The 22017-nt window shown below is 31.1% G+C and overlaps 1 protein-coding gene across 1 annotated transcript; it reads left to right on the top strand.

Annotated features, from left to right (window-relative positions):
- The first annotated feature begins 19023 nt into the window (after positions 1 to 19023).
- Positions 19024 to 20180, top strand: LOC107929343 (ethylene-responsive transcription factor 2). Its single transcript, XM_016860742.2, has one exon. It carries the CDS (start codon positions 19147 to 19149, stop codon positions 19960 to 19962), a length of 816 nt encoding a protein of 271 aa, XP_016716231.1. The 5' UTR covers positions 19024 to 19146; the 3' UTR covers positions 19963 to 20180.
- Positions 20181 to 22017: the final 1837 nt, after the last annotated feature.

The following is a 22017-nucleotide window of genomic DNA, read 5'->3' as shown; positions in this document are numbered from 1 at the left end:
ACACAAATCGATGCCAACGTCCCAGACGTGGTCTTACATGAAAACACATATCGAAAATCCTATGTCATGACATAAGTATCCTATCTATTCCTAGGGTTCCTATGAGACTTTCAGACATTAACTATCGATCGAATCAAACTCGAACAAAATCCCTATCTCAATAATCACACTCGACCAAAGCATAAACCAAATCAAATAATTCTATTTACCACATATCGTTTATATATTCTTGAATTTAACAAAATTTAAATGCTTATCAACTTACCTCGAATTTTGACGGACGAAATTGACTAATCGACTACTTTCGACTTCTCTCGATCTAATTCCGTTTTCTTCAGTTCTCGATCTAAACATATTTAAATTTAACCCTTTTATTCACTAAGTCATTCAATTTAATCCAAAAACACATAAATAGGCAAATTGCCATTTTACCCCTAATATTTTACACTTTTTACAATTTGTTCCCTATTGCATAAAACACAAAATACACAAAATCTCACAACAACATAGTTAGGCCGAATCTTCCTTGTATTCATAAAAGTCCATGCATTTAATTTATTTTGCATTTTAGTCCCTCAAAAATTTATTTTCTCAATTTAGCCTTAATTACTCAAATTCTCCAAAAATTCAAAGACAAAACATGTTAATCTAACACATATATTTCTTATTTCATCAACTAACACCATGAAACTCAAACATTCATCAATGAGACATTTCAAAATCATCAACAATTCACAAAATTAAGACATGGGTTTTGAAGTATACAAAGCAATGATCTCAAAAACATAAAGATTATCAAAAAACAGAGCTAGAACTCACCTTGAATCAAACTTAACAATGGCCGAACCCTAGCTTTGTTTCTTTATTTTCTTTTGTTTTGTTTCGTGAAGAAGATGATGTAAAAATAATAATGATAATGGCTTTCTTTTAATGTTTATTATAACATATTAATATATTATACTTATTATAACATTTATATATTATATTAATAATATAAGAAAACTATATATTATACCTAATGCCGTCCACTAACTTGGAAAATGGCTTAATTGCCACATAAAACCTCCAATTTATAAAGACAATAAAAATTGAGCACTTTCATATTTAACCCTCAAATTTTCATTTTACGCAATTAAGCCATTTTCTGAAATTAAGCACACAAACAATAAAATTAATTCACGAAAATTTCACACGTGCAAATTCACACATAATTAACACAGAAAATTATATTAAAATATTTTTTTGACTCAGATTTGTAGTCCCGAAACCACTATTCCGATTAGGGTCAAAATCAGGTTGTTACATTTATTCTCAAGCATGAACTAATTTTCTAAATACCTAAGGTGATGAACCCTATGATAGATTCTGTCGTTTGATTTTTATTTTATGCAATAAATACTTAATTTCTTGTTATCAATTATGTGTGCTTAATTATTGGTTTGATATTTCTAGATTATTAATCCATGTTTGATGTACTTAAATCAAACCCTGTTTAAGAGTAGATCTTGCTTAATTGAGTGGAGTTGCATGCAATCCTAGAAATAGGACAACATAAGTCTATCAGATTAGAGTCAAATCTAAAAGGGGAATCTATAGCACGAGTTAATGCAATAATATGAGTTTTAATCAGAAAGAAATTTCAATTAATCCACATAGAGTCAATTGCTCTTATGCTCGAAAGACTCTTATGCTTGAAAGAGATATTAGCATAATTTAAAGATTTCTACGGATCAAGGTGCTAAGTAAAGAAATTGTGTAATTTAGATTGATAGTGACAGATGAAATCTATGTAGATTATTTCCTGGGTATTGTTTCACTTCTTAGTTGTTAGTCGATTATTTTTTTGATTTGTTCTTTTTTGAGTTCGTTAGTTAATTAATTTAGTTACTTTTAGTTTTAATGAATCACTCGAATTATTCGGTTAAATAATAGAAAGACAATAATTACTAGCATTTTTAGTCCTCATAGGAACGATATCTTTGCTCACCATAACTATACTATTATTTGATAGGTGCACTTGCCTTAGTAAAATTTTTTGTTAGTTCCATGGACATCTCTGCCAGAAAGTAGTGGAAATTTTTTTCCTAAGAATAAGTTCTATTTTCTAAGAATAATAATTCTAACGATTTCTATTGAAAGAGAGATTTACATTCCTACTGAAAGTAAAGAAAATTATTTCTCGTTTTTTGTTTGATTCGAAACTATTCAAGCTCACACTCGGAGCAGTTTATTGTATGAGAATAGGGGAGAAGGTCATTCGGTTAAAAGTCGAGAACATCCAACATCCTTCTCGCTCAAAGCACAAGTATTATTTTAGGAAAAAGTTTTGTGCTATAAATATCACAAACCAAATTGGTTTTTAAATTTTTTTTTATGTTTTCGCTATGCAAGAAAATTGATTTCGAACCAGATTTTTTCCAACACCACCAGTTGTGACTACAAAGCCAAACACAAAGAAAGGAGCATACCACTAGCCTTCCCATTCAGAGCTTGAAGATGATCTTGGAGACATTATGCCATTCTCTAATCTTATGGAAAAGAATACTACTACAACGAATAAGGGTAAAAGGCATGCCAAGTCACCACCACCACCTACAAAAGTTATGAAAAAAAAGATGATTTTTGAAAGAAAAAAAAGCACTAATGTTCTTTAATAAAACTTGCAGAAACAGATTGTGCTATAACAGTCACATCTTATTTAAGAGAAGAATATTAAGGATAGTCTTGTTCAAGCCTAGTAGAAGATAAGACTCCTCAAGACTACCAAATTTGGGGAACCATATCTTATAGCTGTTATGATAGAGTTTGATACTTTTTTAAGGAGGGACATTATTGAGCTAAGCTTTAAGCACTACATGAAGGTTTAATCCATCCATCCTCAATGATTTTTTTAAGTTTTATAGTTGGAAAGATGAATTTATTCTATAATGGAATAAAACTACAATAGTGCTTACGGGTGAAGTAAGAAAGAGTTGGAATAAGAGGATTCGTAACAATCTAATTTTCAATGGTGTCAGAAATAGTGGTTCAAGACTAACAAATCTGATGATTAAGCTCGTAAATTTTAATACTTAGTATTTACGAGTCAAATGTGGTTTTCGAAAGATTTTTGAATTAGTAATTTGTGTTTTATAAGGATTTATTAGGTCAAGTGGTTTAGAAAATGAAGTATCGAGATCTCGATTCTATAAACTGAGTCATAAATATTTATGGAGTGTCATTAAGGTAGTATTAAAGTTTTTTTTAGAAAATTTTAATGTTTTGATAGTTAATTAATTAAAAGGACTAAATTAAAAAAGGTGCAAAACTTACTAATTAAAAGAAATAGTGGTTAAATGAATTAAATGGTAAATAGGGAGGACTCAAAGAGTAAATAATCAAAAATGGAATGGCTAAGGCTGCATAAGTGGTAATAATAATAATAATAGCCATTTAATGGCAAAATAGTAAGTAAAGCAAAATTAAAACTACAAATTGAAATTTTAAAGGTTTCTAGACAAATTCTTCTTCAATTCTTAGCCAAAAAAAACCATAGGAGAGCTCATTAAACTGGTTTTTATATTTTTACTTCAAGTGATTTTAATTCTTTCCCTTTTCTTGTAATTTTTATGTTTTTAAGACTTTTACAATTAGGTCCTGCTTTAGTTTTTTATTTTATTGAAAAATTTAGAAGTTACCATTGATGAATATAGGGTTTTTTAGATTAATAAACATGGATTTAGAGCTTTAATTATGTTATATGATGATTGTATAAAGTGATTTTGTTAAATGTTGATTTTAGGACTAAATTGTGAAAAGTTAAAGTATTAGGGTTAGGTATGAAGTTTTTATTTTATCAAGGGTTGTATGATAGCCTAGAATATTTAAATAAATTATTAATTGAGAAAAACTAGTTCATTTGATAGATTAACTAGTTAAGGGATTAAATTGCAAAAGTTCTAAAATTTTAGGGTAATTGTGTAAATTTGAAGAATTGAAGGGTATTAATTATGAAATGAATTGGAACTGAAATATATACTAATTTATGATTAATTTTATGTTTTAGATCAAGAACACGTAGATACTCGTGAAAAAGGAAAATTAGCGAAATAGTCCTTGAACTTCTGTAAATATTATAATTTAATCTAGGTAAGTTCGTATGGTTAAATTTTAATATATAAATATATATTGAATTAATGAATGGTATTATGTATTTATTCATATCTATTTTTTAAAGTGAAATTTTGTTAAAGTTATGAATTTAAATTGAATGTTCGAAACGATTGGAACACAGGATTTGAGTACATTCGGCACTCGGTGAATTGACAGCATTAGAGGAAAATGTGGCAAATTACCCAAGTAAACCGAGGTTCAGCATTTTTTGTGAACTTTAGTGTTTATTTTCCGTTTAGCTCTCACAAGCTTCTGTTTAACTCATATGAGTTTTCTTTCAGCTCTTTTGAGCTTCTGTTTAACCTTTATGGGTTTCTGTTAAGCTCTTACAAGATTTTGTTCAACCCTTATGGGTTTCTGTTCAGCTCTTATGAGCTTTCGTTCAACCCTTATGGGTTTCTGTTTAACTCTCATGAGCTTCTGTTCAGCGTCCGTGCTTCTGAAAATGATGTACTCTTATCCATAAGTCGTTCATCGATTTGGGAAGACTTAGTAAGTGAATATGTAATTGAAATTGAAAAACATATTGCTTGTTATTGGTATTGATCTGAAATAATTGTATTCATCGATTGAAGTTGTGATTGGCAGGGAGTTTACATTGAATGAATTTATTTAATTGATGTGTTATTGTAGGTTCGATAAAATTTATGTTTAACCTATTGAACTTACTAAGCTTAATTAAGCTTACTCGAGTTGTTTAATGTCTTTGTAGATTTTTAAGAGGTTGGAAGATCGGATCAGCACATCAAGTAACACTATCCAGCTTATTCCAGTAGTTTTTGAAACGTTCAATATGGTTTATATGTCATATATAGGGTTTCTATGGATTTAATTAAAGTTTGTCTTTTGTAAATGTTAATAATTATAATTTTTCTTATATATATGTTGGGTTGAAAATGAGACATATTAGTGATATTGATGTGAATGATATAGGTTTATTGTATTCAATTTGTGATTAACTTTAGTAGACTAGTTAGATGGATTAAATAGGTAAGTATAGGTATTTGGGTATATATAAATGATGTTATGTTATGTTTAAAACATGATTTTGACTTGTTTTGATTGTTTGTTGGGATATATTGATGTGTTAAAATCTTGTGTTTAGGTTGATATCAAAATGGGTGAGAAATGTGACCTTGGAATGGCCTATTTTCGTCCACACAGGCGTGTCCCCTGCACATCGGAAAAATAAATTTTGTGAAAAATTATTTGAGTTTCTGGTTTAGTGCCGATTTGTTTCTAGTGTGTATTTTTGGGTCTCGAGGGCTCATACAAGGAAAAATATGAGTGATTTATGATTATATTATGGTATGCATGTTAAATGATATGAAATGTTCATTTTTGATCTGGAAAGTCCGGTAATGCTCTGTAACCCTGTTCCGATGACGGACAAGGGTTAGGGGTGTTACAGGATTAATGCTTCAAGCTCACATATTAACATGTTTTATGTGACACTACACAAACTTGCCATATGCAGTTGGATGCCCACATTTCATGATGCTTTAGTTGGAAAGGATTAGGCATATTATTGTAGAAAATATGCATTAAAACTAATGTTGTAAGAATTAGACTAGTGGTTGAACTGATTAGACCACCGATTATTGGTTGAATTATTTGAATGCTAGTTCAACCATTATAATATTTAAAATAAAAAATAAAAAATAGTAAAAATTATAAAAAATAAATATAAATAAATAATAATAGAAACATAAGCAGCCACGAATGGTTTCTTTTAAATGGTTTTTACCTAGTTTAATTGATTTTGTCACACCCGATTTTATTTAAGCCTGAAAAATAGGAATAAGTGGGGGTTAAATTGAAAGAAGCCTTAAGTTGGTGGTCTCTACTGAAAAATTAGAAAAAATTAGTGAGTGAATTGGACATGGTTGAGATCCAATTCTGGTTTGGTTGGATTAAAACCAGCTAGTTCCTTAGTGGCAGACAAAATGATTACAAACAGATGGTTTCTATTGGTTGATAACCGAGTGTGAGGGGCTATAAATAACCAGGAAATGACTTCCCGTGGAGAATTCTTCTCAAATTTGTTTCACTTTCTCTTCTTCTTTATCTTTTTCCCTTGGTTGCTCCGAAAAAAAAGTTGTAGGAAGCTTTGCATGGAGCGAAGATCATGAGGTTTGAGTCAAAAAAGTAGAGAATCTAGTCAGCTGGTAAGGTTATAAGCCCTTCAGTGTATGTAAGATTAAGAAAATGAAGTTAAGAATTTTCAAAACCGTTTTAGGAGTTCTACTTGTTTCTCCTTAATTACCAAGAGAATGGAAGCTCTAGCATTTGGAAAAGCTAATCTTGGGAGGCAAGAGCCATCATGTAAGTTTCTATACTTTGTTTCCCGGACGCTAGTTGCTAGCATGAAACTATATTGAGTCCATGATGAGTTCTATGATGATGTATAATCTTTGTTATTTGAGAATGTTATGTATGCACAAGGTTGAGTAGGTAATGAGTATCCGCAAGTGTGTCAATATGCATAGAATGGTTATAATAATACATATCTAAGTTTGGTGTGCTCCATGCTATTATGTTTATGTGATTATATGTCTATTCCTGTGTGTTTATAAATTGTGGAATACAAAGGGAAAGATATTGACGGGATAGATGAAGTTAGGATTGGGAGGATGTTTTATGAAATGAAGTTCCGTTTACCATCATCATATGATATTATTGGATGCAAACCGTTATATGCAAAGTTTTGGGCCTTGCAGATGAGACACTGCAGTGTTCAAGCACCAATGTTAGAAAGGGAAGAGGTGTGGGCGAATAAATAGAGAAATGAAATTCCATTAAGATTTCGTCATACAATAGTGTTAAGTACGAACCGAGATGTATGAAGCTCCGGGCCTTGTAGCGGTGACATTGCGATGTTCGAGCATCAAGGTTAAATTAGAAAGAGAATGATATCTATTGGATCTCTAGAGCAACACAGTGACAACAGTAATTAGGTTCCATAGAGCAATACCCCGACGACCACCAGCATGCTCTATGGGGTGACACCGAGACAATGGTAAGGTTCTTCGGAGCGACACCTTAAAGAGGTTTAAGGTGTAATACAATACCTCAGCTATGGCAACCAATAAAGTTCTCCAATACATTAAACATAGGGAATAATGTGTAGGACCATGACTTGGCCATGGAAATATAGAGGGTCTACTAAGACACTAGAAACGAGAAAGTTCGTCAGGATGTTAAACATAGGGTATATGTTAAGACCATAACTCAGCTGTTGCAGCATAAAGAGTCCATTGAAACATTAAAAACAAGATAGTCCACCAAGACAATAACCATGAGGAAGTCCATCAGAACATTAAAAAATAAAGTCTGATGAGTAAGACTGTAGCTCGGCTATGACACATATGTAGCCCATCGAGACATTAAACGCGGGGTAGTCTTTTGGGATATTTAACACATGGTAAATTGCCAAAACGGTAATTATAAAAAAACCACGAATATGGAAAAAGGGATAGAAGAAACTAACAGTGTTAGCGAGCTATAGTTAGCAACAGGATTCAGAGGAATCCGTCGAACAAGGCAAATATAGTAGAAATGGGAATGGCACGCCAAAACAGTAAGCACGGAAGCTGGTAAGACATCTGAGTGTTAATCCAACAAGAATCAAACATGAGAAATGATGTTTCAGTAGTGCTTGGTGTATAATCAAATGAAATAAGATTTATCCGAGGATCGTAGATGATGATCCGCCATTTAGAACCGCCAGAAAGTGCTCAGTGAAACTTGGTAAGCTAAGAGGTTCGATCACAAGTACCCTCGATGGTCTATTTAATAAAGAGTGGTCAATTAGAACCCATTGACATGAAGAGGAACTAAGAAGGTTAATCCAAGTGATAGATATATCTGTCAAAACTATTCATCTTTGAGGAAAGCCCAATGTGAAAGTATTCATTATAAAGTTTGTTTCACAGGGAACCATCATACAAGGAAGAATGTGAACTCGAACGATTAATAGTTTGTTGTAAACTGCAAGCCAAAATGGTCTAATGTAGGCGGATTTGATGGGCCTTAACAGCAATGGATCATAATTAGAATGGTTTACAAGAGTGCAAGCCAAACAACATTTAAACCCAAGTGTAGGGTTGAAGTAGAAATGATGAAATAAAGTTAAGACTGCTAGTGTGACATGACCCTTTTCTAGTAGGCCTTATGAGTAGAATGTCAGTTATACACTAGACTTATGATGTGTTTCCGAGATAGGAAAGTAAAATGGATGTTCATGATGGAAAGTGTAAGGAAAAGAAAAAGGAATAGAAGGTGTTATGCACAAGGAAAAGTGAGAAATTGTAAGTGATGTTCACGAAACTAACTAAAATTTTGACTAAGGCAAGTGCACCTATCAATTAATAGTATTGCTACAGTGAGCAAAGATATTGTTCCCACGAAGACTAAAAGTATTAATAATTACGGACTTTCTATTATTTAACTAATAAATTTGAGTGATTGATTAAAACTAAAATTAACTAAATTAATTGACTATGAATGCAACAAAAAACGAAACATGAAAATAATCGAGTAATAACCAAGAAGCGAAATAATACCCAAGAAAGAATTCACCTAGATTTCATCTATCATTATGAATCTAAATTATGCAATTTATTTACTTAGTAACTTGATCCGTAAAAATCCCTAAATTTTGTTAATATCTCTTTCAAGAATAAGAGCAACTGACTCTAAATTGATTAATTGAGATTTTTTTCTAATTAAAAGATCTATTATCGCATTAACTCGTGCTATGGACTCCCCTATTAGATTTGACTATAATCTAGTAGATTTATGTAGTCCTATTTCTAAGATTGCATGCAACTCCACTCAATTATGCAAGATCTACTCTTAAACATGGTTTATTGCTCCCTTGATTTAAGCACATCAAACAGGGATCAATAATCTAGAAATATTAAACCAAGAATTAAGCACACATAATTGAGAACTAGATCTAAGTATTTATTGTGTAAAATAAAAATTAAACGATAGAATCCATTATAGAGTTCATCTCCTTAGGTATCTGGAAAATTTATTCATGCTTGAAAATAGAAACATCCAAGATACGCATATGCGATGACAGCGTGGGGAAGAGGAAGAGATTTGCCAACCTTCTGGATGGAAAAAACTTCGAAGGGGGTCGATCCATTCATTTTGAAGGATAAAAGGGGTATGGAATGAGGACACAAAATGCAAAAAAAAGAGCACTGATGTCTCATTTATGAGAATTATAGTCACCAAACTTAGAAAACTAAAAAAGAAGGACAAATGACTAAAGAAAGGGAAAATGAGGATGCAAGTCGGCGATGATTTTGAGGGTCTAAGTCCGGAGAAGAAAGAACTAGGCCTCCGAGGAGCTCAGTTAATAAAAGGAATTGTAGGAATGAAAATTGTTTTAGCACAAAATCTTCTAGGTTCCAAGTTCCCAAATAGAAGAAAATCTTCAACAAATGCAATTACAAATGAGAAGGGAAAGGGAAAGGTCTTTTGATTTTTGGTTTTCCCTTGTTTTATTTTTATTTACTTTTATTTATTCGGATTTGAATTGATGAGCTTCGATTCATGTGAAGTCTAGGCATCAATTTAGAGAGTAGGATTTGATTGCCCAAGGCACCACTTATAGGATGTAATGAATTTAGGGATAAATGGCGTGATTTAGGAAGCCTCGTAGCTGCTTAAGAAAATGTTATATATATTTTTATTTTGACTCAAATTTCCCCAATTAATGCATAATGGAAGATTAAATTTTAAAAAAATCCAAGATATAGTATAACGAAAGAAATAAAGAAACTCGTGATAATCTCCTCGAAAATCAAATGGGAATCTTCAATCTTGATGAAAATCTACTTCAGAATCGGCTTTAATGGTGTTTTTCGAGTTGTTTTCTTGAGTCTTCTATGATGACCCCTTCCTATTTTCTTATTTTTTTTCATATATACGTCTTTAAGGGTGTGCAAATTTTAGGTAAAACCAAATTAATTCGGTTAAACAACTGAATTTGATTAATCAGTCGATTAACTGAATTAATTCAGTCAATGGTCGGTTAATAATTTTTTAGATGTTCGGTTAATGGTTAATTCAGTTCAAAATTAGTTAATTAATCGAGTTATAAATTTTGGTTCGATTAACGGTTAAGAGTTTAAAAGGGTCAGTTAATTCGGTTAATAATAGTTCGGGTTGATTAGCCGGTCGATTAACCAATTGAACTCCCTTATACGTCTTAGAATGCCTAAAAAACCTAAAAATTTGATTTCTTGCAGTTTAGGATAAAAATTCGTGAAATCGACATGGCCTACCACATGGCTGTGTGATAGCCCGTGTGGACACACAGTCATGTGGAATGGGTCAGCCCGTGTGGTTCTTGTAGCTTCCTCTGATTTTCTTTTTTTTTCGCTCGTTTTTCTCTCATTTTGCTCTCAAATGCTATATTAAGCATAAAACCATTAATTTAAAGGATTAGAAGCATAAAATTCACAATTAACATCGAATAATCACCCAAAAATGCATTAAGAATAAGATTAAGGCTTCTTACCTTTAGCACTTATTAGTAAGGATGATAAATCATCTAGAGCCCATTAAAATTAGTTGAAGGGTCATAAGCTCGACCATGTAATGATCGCTAAACGATCAATCCACCAATAAAGGAATGTGGAAGTCAGATAAGAGTCCGACACTCTAGTTAAAGTGCGAATGTCCAAGAAAATCAGGGAGTTAAAGTATTTTAGTTAATACCCCAACAAGAAAGGGGTTAGTCATATTCATATATGTGGTAACAAGGAAATTCACTAAGTTCATTTAAACTTTTAGAAGTTTTAGCCTATGATTGCATGATTCGTTGGATAAGGAACTTAAGGAGGGACCAAGCCAGACCGTGTGGAACCAAGGAATTTCATCAGTAAGGTGTCATGCACATCGAATAAGGTACCTCCATAGGCTACGCCTCAAGGTCAAATATATTGTAATTAAATAGTTTCCTTAGAGTTTGAAATTGGAGATAGTAAGTTTTTGTTTAGTTTAAGATTTCTGTTGTAAGAAGTATTTATTGGTAGTTAATAAAGTCAGTCGTACAAATTGTAAGTTTAAAACTTATGATTAGTCTAATCCAATCAATTTGTGGCACCCCATGCTAAAATTCAGCAATCAAGTCGAGTGAAGGTGTTAAAGATGTAATGGCCCGATTTTAAATGATGTCGAAAACAGTGAGAGGCCACTAAACCCAACAAGAAATCTCATAGATTTCATTATTTTAATATTTAACAGTTATATATAATTTTTAAGAGATTTTTGAATTAGTAATTTGTGTTTTATAAAAATTTATTAGGTCAAGAAATTGAGAAAAAGAGGTATCAAGGCCTCAGTGTTATAAACCGAGCCATAAATATTTTTATAAATATTTACGGAGTGTCATTAAGGTAGTATTAAAATTTCGTTAGAAAATTTTAACGTTTCGGTAGTCAATTAATTAAAAAGGAGTAAACTGAAAAAGGTGCAAAACTTTCAAAAGTGATTAAATAGCTTAACAATTAAATAAGGGAGGACTAAAAGGGAAAGTAGACCCACATGAGATGGTTGAGGCGGTGCAACGTGAAAAAAAATCAAGGATATTATGTGATTAAGGGCAAAATTGGAATTAAAACAAATTTTATATGGCCAAATGTGATTTTAATAGTTTATAGACATTTTCTTCATCATTTTTCTGTCAAAAATATCCATTGAAGAGGGTTTAAGCTGTTCTTTCATATTTTAGCTTCGTGTAATTTTAATTCTTGCTTTTTCCTTGAAATTTTTATGTTTTGTGACTTTTACAATTGGGTCCAACTTACTATTTCATTAGTTTTTGATTTTGTTCAAAGTTTTGGAAGATACCATTGATAAATTCATATTATTTTAGTTATTAGATGATGAAATTGAGATGTTGATGGGTATTTAAAAGTATTTTATTAAGAAATTTTGGATGAAATCATGTTTTAGGGATTGATTTGTAAAGTTGTTGAATTTATGTGAAATTCTAAAATTTCATGGAATTTATGGGCTACTATTGATACATATGAAAGTATTTAGGCTTGTAATAAGGAATAAATTACATGAATTTCATTTTCCGAGCCTAGGGATGAAATCGTCATTTAGTAAAAGTATAGGGGCAAAATAGTAATTTTGCCTAAGATGTGACTTGGACAGAATTGAATGTAAATTGTATTAAATTTATGTTAAATTTACTCATATAGATCCGGATAGATCAAATACGGAGCTAGATCGAGGTAAAGAAAAATTGACGGATTAATAGATTACAAGTCACGAACAATTAGTCGATGTAAGTTCATGTAACTAAATTGTGTATATTTATATGCTTAAGTTGAATGTTGAATATGTAAATTGTATAAATGTCATGTATGTGTATATAATTTACCTCATATCCAACAATTCCTGATAAATGAATAAGTCCCGATAAAATGAATGAAACTCAATTGGATACAGAGTTCTATTTCCTGAAATGGTAATGTTCCTTCATATGTTGCGGACGTACCGTAGCTTGAAAGAGCGTCCCGTTATAAGCTAGAATGTTATTTAATTCATATTTTATTAAGATTTTTAGTATTATTTTATTATTAAATGATTAATATAAAAGGAGGAAAGATGAAAAGAAATCATCATCTTCCCATGCATCCAACAAGAGAAGAAGAGAGAAATGAGAAGAAGAGAGAAAGAAAGAAAGTTTTGCTTTCTTTACAATTTGGTCCTTCCACCAAAAATTTACCATTTTCACCTAGAAATCAAAAGAATATACATAGCCATCAAAAGAGAAAGATAACAAGGAGACTATGAGGAGCTAGAATATCAAGTTAGATCCAAGAAATAGAAGCTGGAGGAGAGAGAAAATCAAGTTAAAGATTGAAATCAATAGCACAATGTAAGAATATCAAGATTTCAATATATTTTTGAATTTGATATTATTGAAAAAGTAGGAAATTAATGTTAATGTAGAGTTTCATTATATAAGGTTCTATATTCTTGTTATGTTAGTAAAGGGAAATAAGAGGAAGTGATGGAAAATATTGAAGAGAAAGGAAAGGAAGGTGTTATAAATTTAGTTATCAACATTTTATACTAAAATAGTTTTGAGACAACAATAGTAGTTTGATTTTGAAAATTATCCAAAAATTTTAGAAATTCAATTAGAGGATGAACAAAATATGAAGTTAAAACTTATTGAGTCTATTTTCACATAAAAGAGACAGAGAAAGCAAAAGAGTTTTATATTATGAGATATTTGAATTTTAGTGAGACAGGGTCAGAATGATTTCGGAATCTTCTATCCTGACTTTGGAAAATCATCAAAAATGGTACAAAAATAATTATGGGCTAAACTTTATATGTTTAGAATTACGAATGAGTCTATTTTCAAAATAAACAAATGAGAACATTATACTAATTTTGTACAATGCGATAATTAATTTTTAGTGAAGAGTGGTCGAAACTGTTGAATAGTGAAATAGGGGAGACTTTAGTGAATAAACTGTACTATTTGGCTAAACCAAAGATTTTTAAAATTTTATGGTAATAAGATATGTGAGTCTAGTTTTTGGGGAAAATGAATGGATCTTAATTTGGAGTTCCGTAGCTTGAGATATAAATAATTTAGTGACTCAGACAGACAGTTTTGAATTTACATATGAGCAAATAGTGAAATTTTGGATAATGATAATTGAGTGTGTTATATATTAAGGATGTGGAACGGAGAGGAGGAGGAGAAAAAAATATATGAATGAATTGTGTATAATTGGTTATATGTTCGATTATAATTGATAAATGATGAAATAGAAATTATGCTTATATTTGTGCATTATTGGTCGTGGTTTAAGCTCATGTGGCAAAATAAAGTTTCACAGTATGTATGTGTGATATATCTGGTATATGATTTGGCATGAAGTAATGTCATGAATGGTTTATGAATTAACACATGTTGTTAAGTTTGATACGTGAATAAATGTTGTGCTCATCCATGCTTATAATGCTTATGCTATATGTTTATTTGGCTAATATGTTTGGTGTACATGCTTAGGCTTTGGCCAAGTTGTGTTTGAATTATGCCACGTTAAACTTATAAGTTATGCATTGTAATGATATGTTTATGTTTTGTGTAATATGCATAGGAACGACTTTGGAAAGGTAATGAAATAGTAAGTTCTTACTTGAAGGGTAAAATGATGAAAAAGGGGATGATGAGTTGAATTGATGTTGTTATTTAAGCTAGAGTGATATTTTCATTGCAAAATTGAGAATTTCATAAATGTGTTAACGAATGATATAATCGATATACGTTGAGTTAAATGGTAAATACGTATTAGTATTGAACTTAATGACATTGAATTGTACGTGAATGAAATGGAAATGAAGCGTTGAATTTCATGAGTATGTATCGGGTCTCGTAGGCCCTATTTATTATGATTAAAATATTTTGAGGATATATTGTGAAGAGTTATAAAAGCATGTTAATAATTTTGAAAGTTTTAATTTAGATGAAATTTTAAAACTCGGTTAAATACGTTTACAAGTGTATGTGTTCTGGTAATGCCTCGTACCCTATTTCGGTGTCGAATAGGGGTAAGGGGTGTTACATAAATAGCCATTGGAATGGCTTGTGATGAATGTGTTTTGGTATATTAACATATGAGTTAATTTCATGTTTGGTATAAGTGCTTAACTTGGTTTATGAATATTAGTATATTATTAAGTAAATGTGGTCAAATAGATAAATTCACAAACATAGATTTATGAAGTGATATGGTATGTATGAGACTTGAGTTTTGCATGATTTTAAATGTTTTGGACTGGCTTTTGGATGTGTTAAAATGTTTGTGTAGGTGAATGATCAAATGGGTGAGAAATAAGGCTTGGAAATTACCTTATTTTGTCCACACGGGCAGAGACACGGGTGTGTGTCTCAACCGTGTGAGACACACGGCCTAGCACATGGGCGTGTGTTCTAGTCATGTGTCCCCTGCATCTTAAAATTTAAAATAGAATGCTCAGTATTTTTCACACGTCCTGGCACACGGGCGTGCGGCTTGGCAGTGTGACCCCTGCACCTTAATGTTTTGAAAGTCAGAGAGTTACACGGGCTGAGAACACAGCCATGTGACCTACTTCATATACCACACGGCCTAGGACATGCGTGTGACCACACAGGCGTGTGACCCCTGCACCTAGGAAAAATTTTAAAATTTCACAAAAAATTATCTGAGTTTCCAATTTAGTCCCGACTTATTTCTAATGTATGTTTTGGGCCTCAATGGCCCTAATAAGGGACTTTACGATAAATTTTCTGACATGTATGATAAAATAATATAATATGTTTGTATTCATTCCGTAAGTTTTGGTAATGTTCTGTAACCCTGTTCTGGCAACGAATATGGGTTAGGGGTGTTACAAAAAATTTTATATTGGTTTAATTTTCCTTCGATTTTATGATACCTATTAAACTAGTTTGACCATGTTCTCAGTCAATCAATTCAATCAGCTAATCTAGTTTAGTTTTGAAAACCATAGTTTGACCATGTTCTCAGTCAATCAATTCAATCAGCTAATCTAGTTTAGTTTTGAAAACCATGGGTAAAATAAAAGTTTGTTTTGGTACTTTAATTTTTAACCATATTTTGGAATATGAGACAGATGATGTTTTACAATAATTGCCCTTCATTTCCTTAATTTATTATATACTAATAAGTTAGAAAAAGATTACTACTAATGATGATCACTTGGAGCCTCCAGCACATGAGTGAAGTATAACACTAAGTTTGATGTTGGAATCTATGTAGGTGACACAATTCAACCTATTGCACCAATTATTGAGGAAGTAATTGAATAACTTGTTGTTGATGATATTGTTGTACCCACAACTATCGCCATAAATACTCATTCTATGAAATAGAGAGCTCAAATGTTGAACCATCTTTGCAAGAAACTGTCTTTTCTAAACCCTCAACTATTGAACATCAATCAATATAATCTTAAAGTTTTGCAATACATTCAAGATCTTGAAGCTGAGTCCCCTTAAAGATCTTCTTTGAATTTTTTTCCAAAAAAAAAAAAGTAGAAAAGAAGAAGATGGTTGTTTTTATTTTGAGGGGATTTTGCTTTATTTGGTGAGAGTTTATTGCTACAAGTCAAACTTTGAACTTTTGTTATTTGATATTGTTTAAGCTTGTTTTGTAAGGGAGACCTAAATTTCTTTTAATTAATCTCTCGTCTTATTTTAGTTGTAAGATATGATTTTTACTGCTAGTTTTATTTTGTCAAAAATGTTAAAGGATGAGATTGGTAGGATACTGAGTTGTGTAGAAGTTGTGCTTTGAATTGTTCTAATAACACCAATCATAATATTTTACACAATATGATGCAGAAAAAACAAAGTATGATGTCAAGTCTTTTAAACAATTTATGAAAATATCTCTTATGAGGTAAGAGGATAAAATATGAAAAGTCCTCGACATCACAACGGCCACACTTATTAAGATGATAAGGTGTACATTCCAAAAGAAAAATATAATAGGCTTTCAATAGCAAGGATAAACATTAGAAGAACGCTCATCAAAGTTATGGTTCACTATTCAATGTGTTGCATATTGGTGACTTATTGATGATGAGTTTTAAGTTTTTCATATTTGTTTAAGGTAGGAACAATTTATTTTTAAGAGTATATTTATCAACTTTGAATGACATAATTTATGTAATAGGTGATTGTGATAAAAAGTTGTGAGAACTATACTTTTATATGATTGAACAAAATATATATAGGTGAGACTACAACTTGAGAGTTTTGGGTTTGGGCTTAAATCATTATCATTCGTACTGAGGTTATTTTAGTGGATTAATTCTCTTAGCAAGACTTGTAGATATTAATAATATTAGTATTCAAAGTATTTGTTTGTACAACTACAAGTATCTTCATTTATTTTACGATCTGCGCTTAATTATGTTCAGGCCAAAAATGATATTTAGGTAAAACTTTCTAAACAATATCGACCTTAAATTATAAATTTAGTTTAAATAATTAAAAAAAACTTGCACTTCTTCCGAACAGTTACTGATTAGTATTCAAAGTTTTATTATTGTAACGTAACCAATTTTGCATTATATACGCATAGTTTTTAAGGAAGAAATTTTCTGGTTTATATTTTATAGGACAAAGAAGGATGCAGTTTTTGTCGCGTTGAAGACAAAATTTGGAGACTCAAACATTGCGGCCGAAAGTCGAAACCCGCACGTGGTGATGGTTGGCACGTTGTGGCAAAATACCCTGCTTTAAGCTTAAGATTTGCTTTTTATTGCCAAAAATAGAAAGCAGACTTTTCTTCCGTCGATAGTCCAAATTGATATGAAAGCAAAACAATTCATGTTTCCCCTTCTAAATTACACCATTTGTTTTTGTAACATTATCTATATCCTTAGAAGTGTGTATGTGATCAACGGTGGCTTAGGGGAAATATCAACCATTGATGGCGGTTCTCTATACAAGTGATTACCATAGTTATGTACTTAGTGTTTTTTGTTTTTGTAATTTCTTAGTATTTAAATTATGATTAAATTTAGATTTGAATCACTTTTAAAAAGATTTAATTCTCTCATGAACTAAATTTTTTCATTTACAAGAATTAAACTCAAAATATTATTTAAAAAATATTTTCGAGATATAAATATAAATATTAAAATTTAGATATGATGAACCGATAAAACTGAAATATATAATAATACTGATAATTAATATATTTGCAGCAAAGGGTGGCATACACATTATAGTGGGTGTGGTTTAAAGTTTTAATTCATGCTTGTAGTATGTGTATATGCAAATTTCGACCCGACTGCTGAATATAAAATTTTATTGATAATTATGAAAAGAAGATATAATTATTGAGGAAATTTTTGTCGAGTTTTCTTGAGATTTAATTTAAGGGTAGTTTAATTTGATTTTATATGGATGTGAATTGTTTTAAGTGTCGTGTTGACTTGGATTGAAAAATATATTTTTTTATTCAGAAACATATTTTGACTCTCTCTATGCGGTTGAACTAGATCAAAAAGTAACTTTTCTTCAAAACTAATATGAAATTTGTGAAAATTTCTTCATGTTGTTTAAATTTTTTTGCAAAGATTTATGGAGTTTTTTCTTCAATCACTTGAATAAGAGAGAGATATTGTAGAATTTAAATGGTTCTACAAGAATTCTTTATTATTCAATCTCATATTAATTTAATTAATTAAAGATTAAAGTAATTAATTATTTTATTTTATTTTTAATTAATGATAATATACCATTTTTAGCATCTATTAATTAATTTAAAAATTAACTATGACACAAATATGATATATTATGACCCTTGGGTTTGACCTATGATATTCTTTCAGGAAAGAGTTTCTTATTTAGAAAGGATTAGGAATATGATTCTATACTAAATATTCTTTATCATTTTTAAAAGATAAATGCATATAATTTGGCAAAAACAAAAAATAAATGCATATGTTTTGCATGTTATGATTCAATATTTTATATAATTTGTCGTGATCTAAAATTAGTTATTTGAGAATTGTGATTACAACTACTATACATTAATGTAAATGTCATATTCTAAATTATAATCTAATTTTTTTCAAAAAAAATATAATAATAAATTTTTTAAATACAAGATTATGTATCACGTGTCTAAAAAGCTGGTTCCTAAATCCTATTCATCCATAAAAACTTGAAATGTAATAAAATTAAGCCCCACTATTATTATGATAGAAAAATATTAATAAAATCAAAACGGTAAAATCCGCCAACCCAAATTCATGCATCTGATTTCATTTCCCTATATAAACCCACCTCCTCCTTCGTCTTTGCCAAACAAGGTTTCAGACTCCTAATTTCTCAACATTCCTCTCCTTTTTTCTTTTTCTAATACAACACCGACCCCGAATCACCAACTTACTCGACATTTAACAGGTTTCGTTATGGAGATGTATCCGAGTAGCAACGATTCCGATTTGGCAGTGTTGGACTCAATTCGCCGACACTTACTCGGAGACTCATCAGACTTCCGACTCGATGCTACCATTGATTGTACCACTACCACTACCACCGCTCTCCCCATGGTTTGCAGGACCTCAAGTTTCAACCGCTTGTACCCATGCTTGACTGAAACCTGGGGTGACCTCCCTCTTAAAGAAAACGATTCTGAAGACATGCTTGTTTTCGGGTTCCTCCGAGATGCTTTAACCGTGGGATGGGCACCCTCCGATAACTCTTCAATGAATTTACCTCCAATAAAACCGGAGCCGCAAGAGATTTTATTTGAGGAACCGGTGAGGAAAGTAGATAGGGCTCTGAACACGGTTGTTCCGGCGGCGGTTCCCGCCAAAGCGGGGCATTACAGAGGAGTTAGGCAAAGGCCGTGGGGGAAGTTCGCAGCTGAGATAAGGGACCCGGCTAAAAATGGGGCTCGGGTTTGGTTAGGTACTTTTGAAACAGCTGAGGATGCGGCTTTGGCTTATGATAAAGCAGCTTATAGGATGCGTGGGTCAAGGGCTTTGTTGAATTTTCCACTAAGGGTGAACTCCGGGGTGCCTGATCCAGTGAGGGTAACATCAAAGAGGGCATCACCTGAGCCGTCTAATTCTTCATCCTCCGGCGCAGAGAACGGGTCGCCGAAAAGGAGGAGAAAGGTGGCTCCCTCGGCTCCGGTTGTGGCCCAAGCGGGGTTAGATACGGGTTCAAGAGCGGATATAAAGTATGAAGTTCGATCGTGTAGACATGACAATCAACGATGACTCAGTTAATGCAGACATGGTAGTTGATTAATGTGAAGTGTAAAAACAGCAGTAGGTTCCGGACATTTCCCAATTTCGGAAGAATAAAAAAATGAGGGTTTTAGTTATTCTTCAGAATTGAGGGTTGTTTATTTGTTTTTGGTTTCTTCTATAAAAATGGTGTCAACATTGCTGTTAGACGAAGCCCATTTCAATGGAAAATGTCGAGATTCCCTTCAGTTTTTTTTTTTAAAAAGTAGAGCATCTGCACAACGTGATGATTAAATAAAAAAATCTACGGCCAAGAATGTTGATTTGAATTCCATTCAAGATAATAGATTAGGGGGTTTAATAGGGTGAAAATTGCTTACTTCCATTGACAAGTGTGATAATATATATTTATTTAGTACTTATTTAACTCGTATCTAAAATTGAAAATAATAAATTAAAATGGTAGCTTCATTAGATACTTGGTTAACTTCGTCATCAAAATATTACTAAATATTACTTTTTGTCTAAAGTTGGGATTCATCTCTTCTATCAACTCATCCGCCCTCATCATACTACTTTTTTCTATTAAACTTTCATCTCATCTTTCATTTCTTCTTCTTCTATCTCCATTCCACCTGCCTACGCCCAAATACAAGTTGGAGGATTTAAATAAAACCATAGTCTTAAAAAACGAGTTTGGAAAAAAAATTAATGCTTTTCTTTTAAATGAGCTGAGCTTTGGGTAATTTTTTTAGTTCGAGTCTAGCCTAAATTTTTCTAACTTTTTTTTTTGCTACTGTTTGGCTGTCATTTGCTATTATATTATTACTATTTTGTTGTTATTGTTCAGATATTGTATAACTCTTGTTTTATTATTAATTTTGCTACTATTTTATAGGAATTTACTTGTTAATTTGTAGCTATCTTAGTGTTATTTAAGCATAAAGATTTTTTATGTATTTTTAATTTGTTGATAAATATTTATTTTAATATTTTTAGTGTATTTGTGTATTGTATTTTTTTAAAAAAATTTATATAAATAATTTAATACAATTAGGTCGAGCCAGACTCAAATTTAATATTTTTTTATTAGAACTAAGCTTGAGCAAATTTTAAGTTCATTTTTTGGATTAAACTAAACCGAGCCTAAAAATTATACCTAAAATTTTACATTGACCAGACCCAAACTCAACTCGACTCAGTCTATAATTAGATTTAATCATATTCCATCACCTTTTTTTCTTTTTCTTTTTCTTTTTTAAACACAATATTTGATGCTTTTCATAAAATATCTTCAAAAATAAAAGGTCAGTTCATCAAAATTATCTCCCATCGATTCCATCTCATCATGTATCTCCAGCTCCCAAGATTTAAAACCCCATCACCAAAAATTTATATCACATCTTTTACAATTATGGAAATTCTAGTATGTACAAACTCAATCAATAATATTATTAATATATACAAATAATGTAAGTGAAATAATTTGTATAATAACATTAAAATACACTCCAAAGATTTTATAGATGTCAATGGCAATATGGTATGGGTTCAAATCTCAACATATGAAAATTTTATATTGATTTTATTAAAATGTAAAAAGACAAAAGTACCCCTATAAGAATATAACTTATTTCAAATATACAAGGGTTGTTTAGTAATTTTCAATTAAGTTGGTGTCTGGATAACTCATGACACCAACTTAGTTAAGAGTTTAAATAATAGTATAAATATAAATTTTTTGATTGATTTTGGTGCCACAAATCAAGTGGCACCAACTTAATTAATGACAACTAGATTTATGGCACACCTGGGTGAAATTTTTTTATGTAACAATTATGCTTTTTAAAAAATCATATAAAAATCTAATGATACTATGATTGAAGTATCAAAATTAAAACTTTAACAAGCATGTGCCTTAAATTCAAATACCATTGTAGTATTATTTGATTAAAAAGGAATAATGTCAAATTTAGCCTTCAATGCTTACATTTTTTAACAATTTGACCCTTATTCTTTTTTTAGCTGAATTTAACCTTCAACCTTTAAAAAAAAGTCATAATGAGCCATAAACCTTTCAAAAAA

This window comes from Gossypium hirsutum, chromosome D08 (genome assembly GCF_007990345.1).
Source record: "Gossypium hirsutum isolate 1008001.06 chromosome D08, Gossypium_hirsutum_v2.1, whole genome shotgun sequence".
NCBI classification, from domain to species: Eukaryota; Viridiplantae; Streptophyta; class Magnoliopsida; order Malvales; family Malvaceae; genus Gossypium; species Gossypium hirsutum.
The sequence above is the reverse complement of the archived record's forward strand: the minus strand, read 5'-3'. Positions and strand labels throughout refer to the sequence as shown.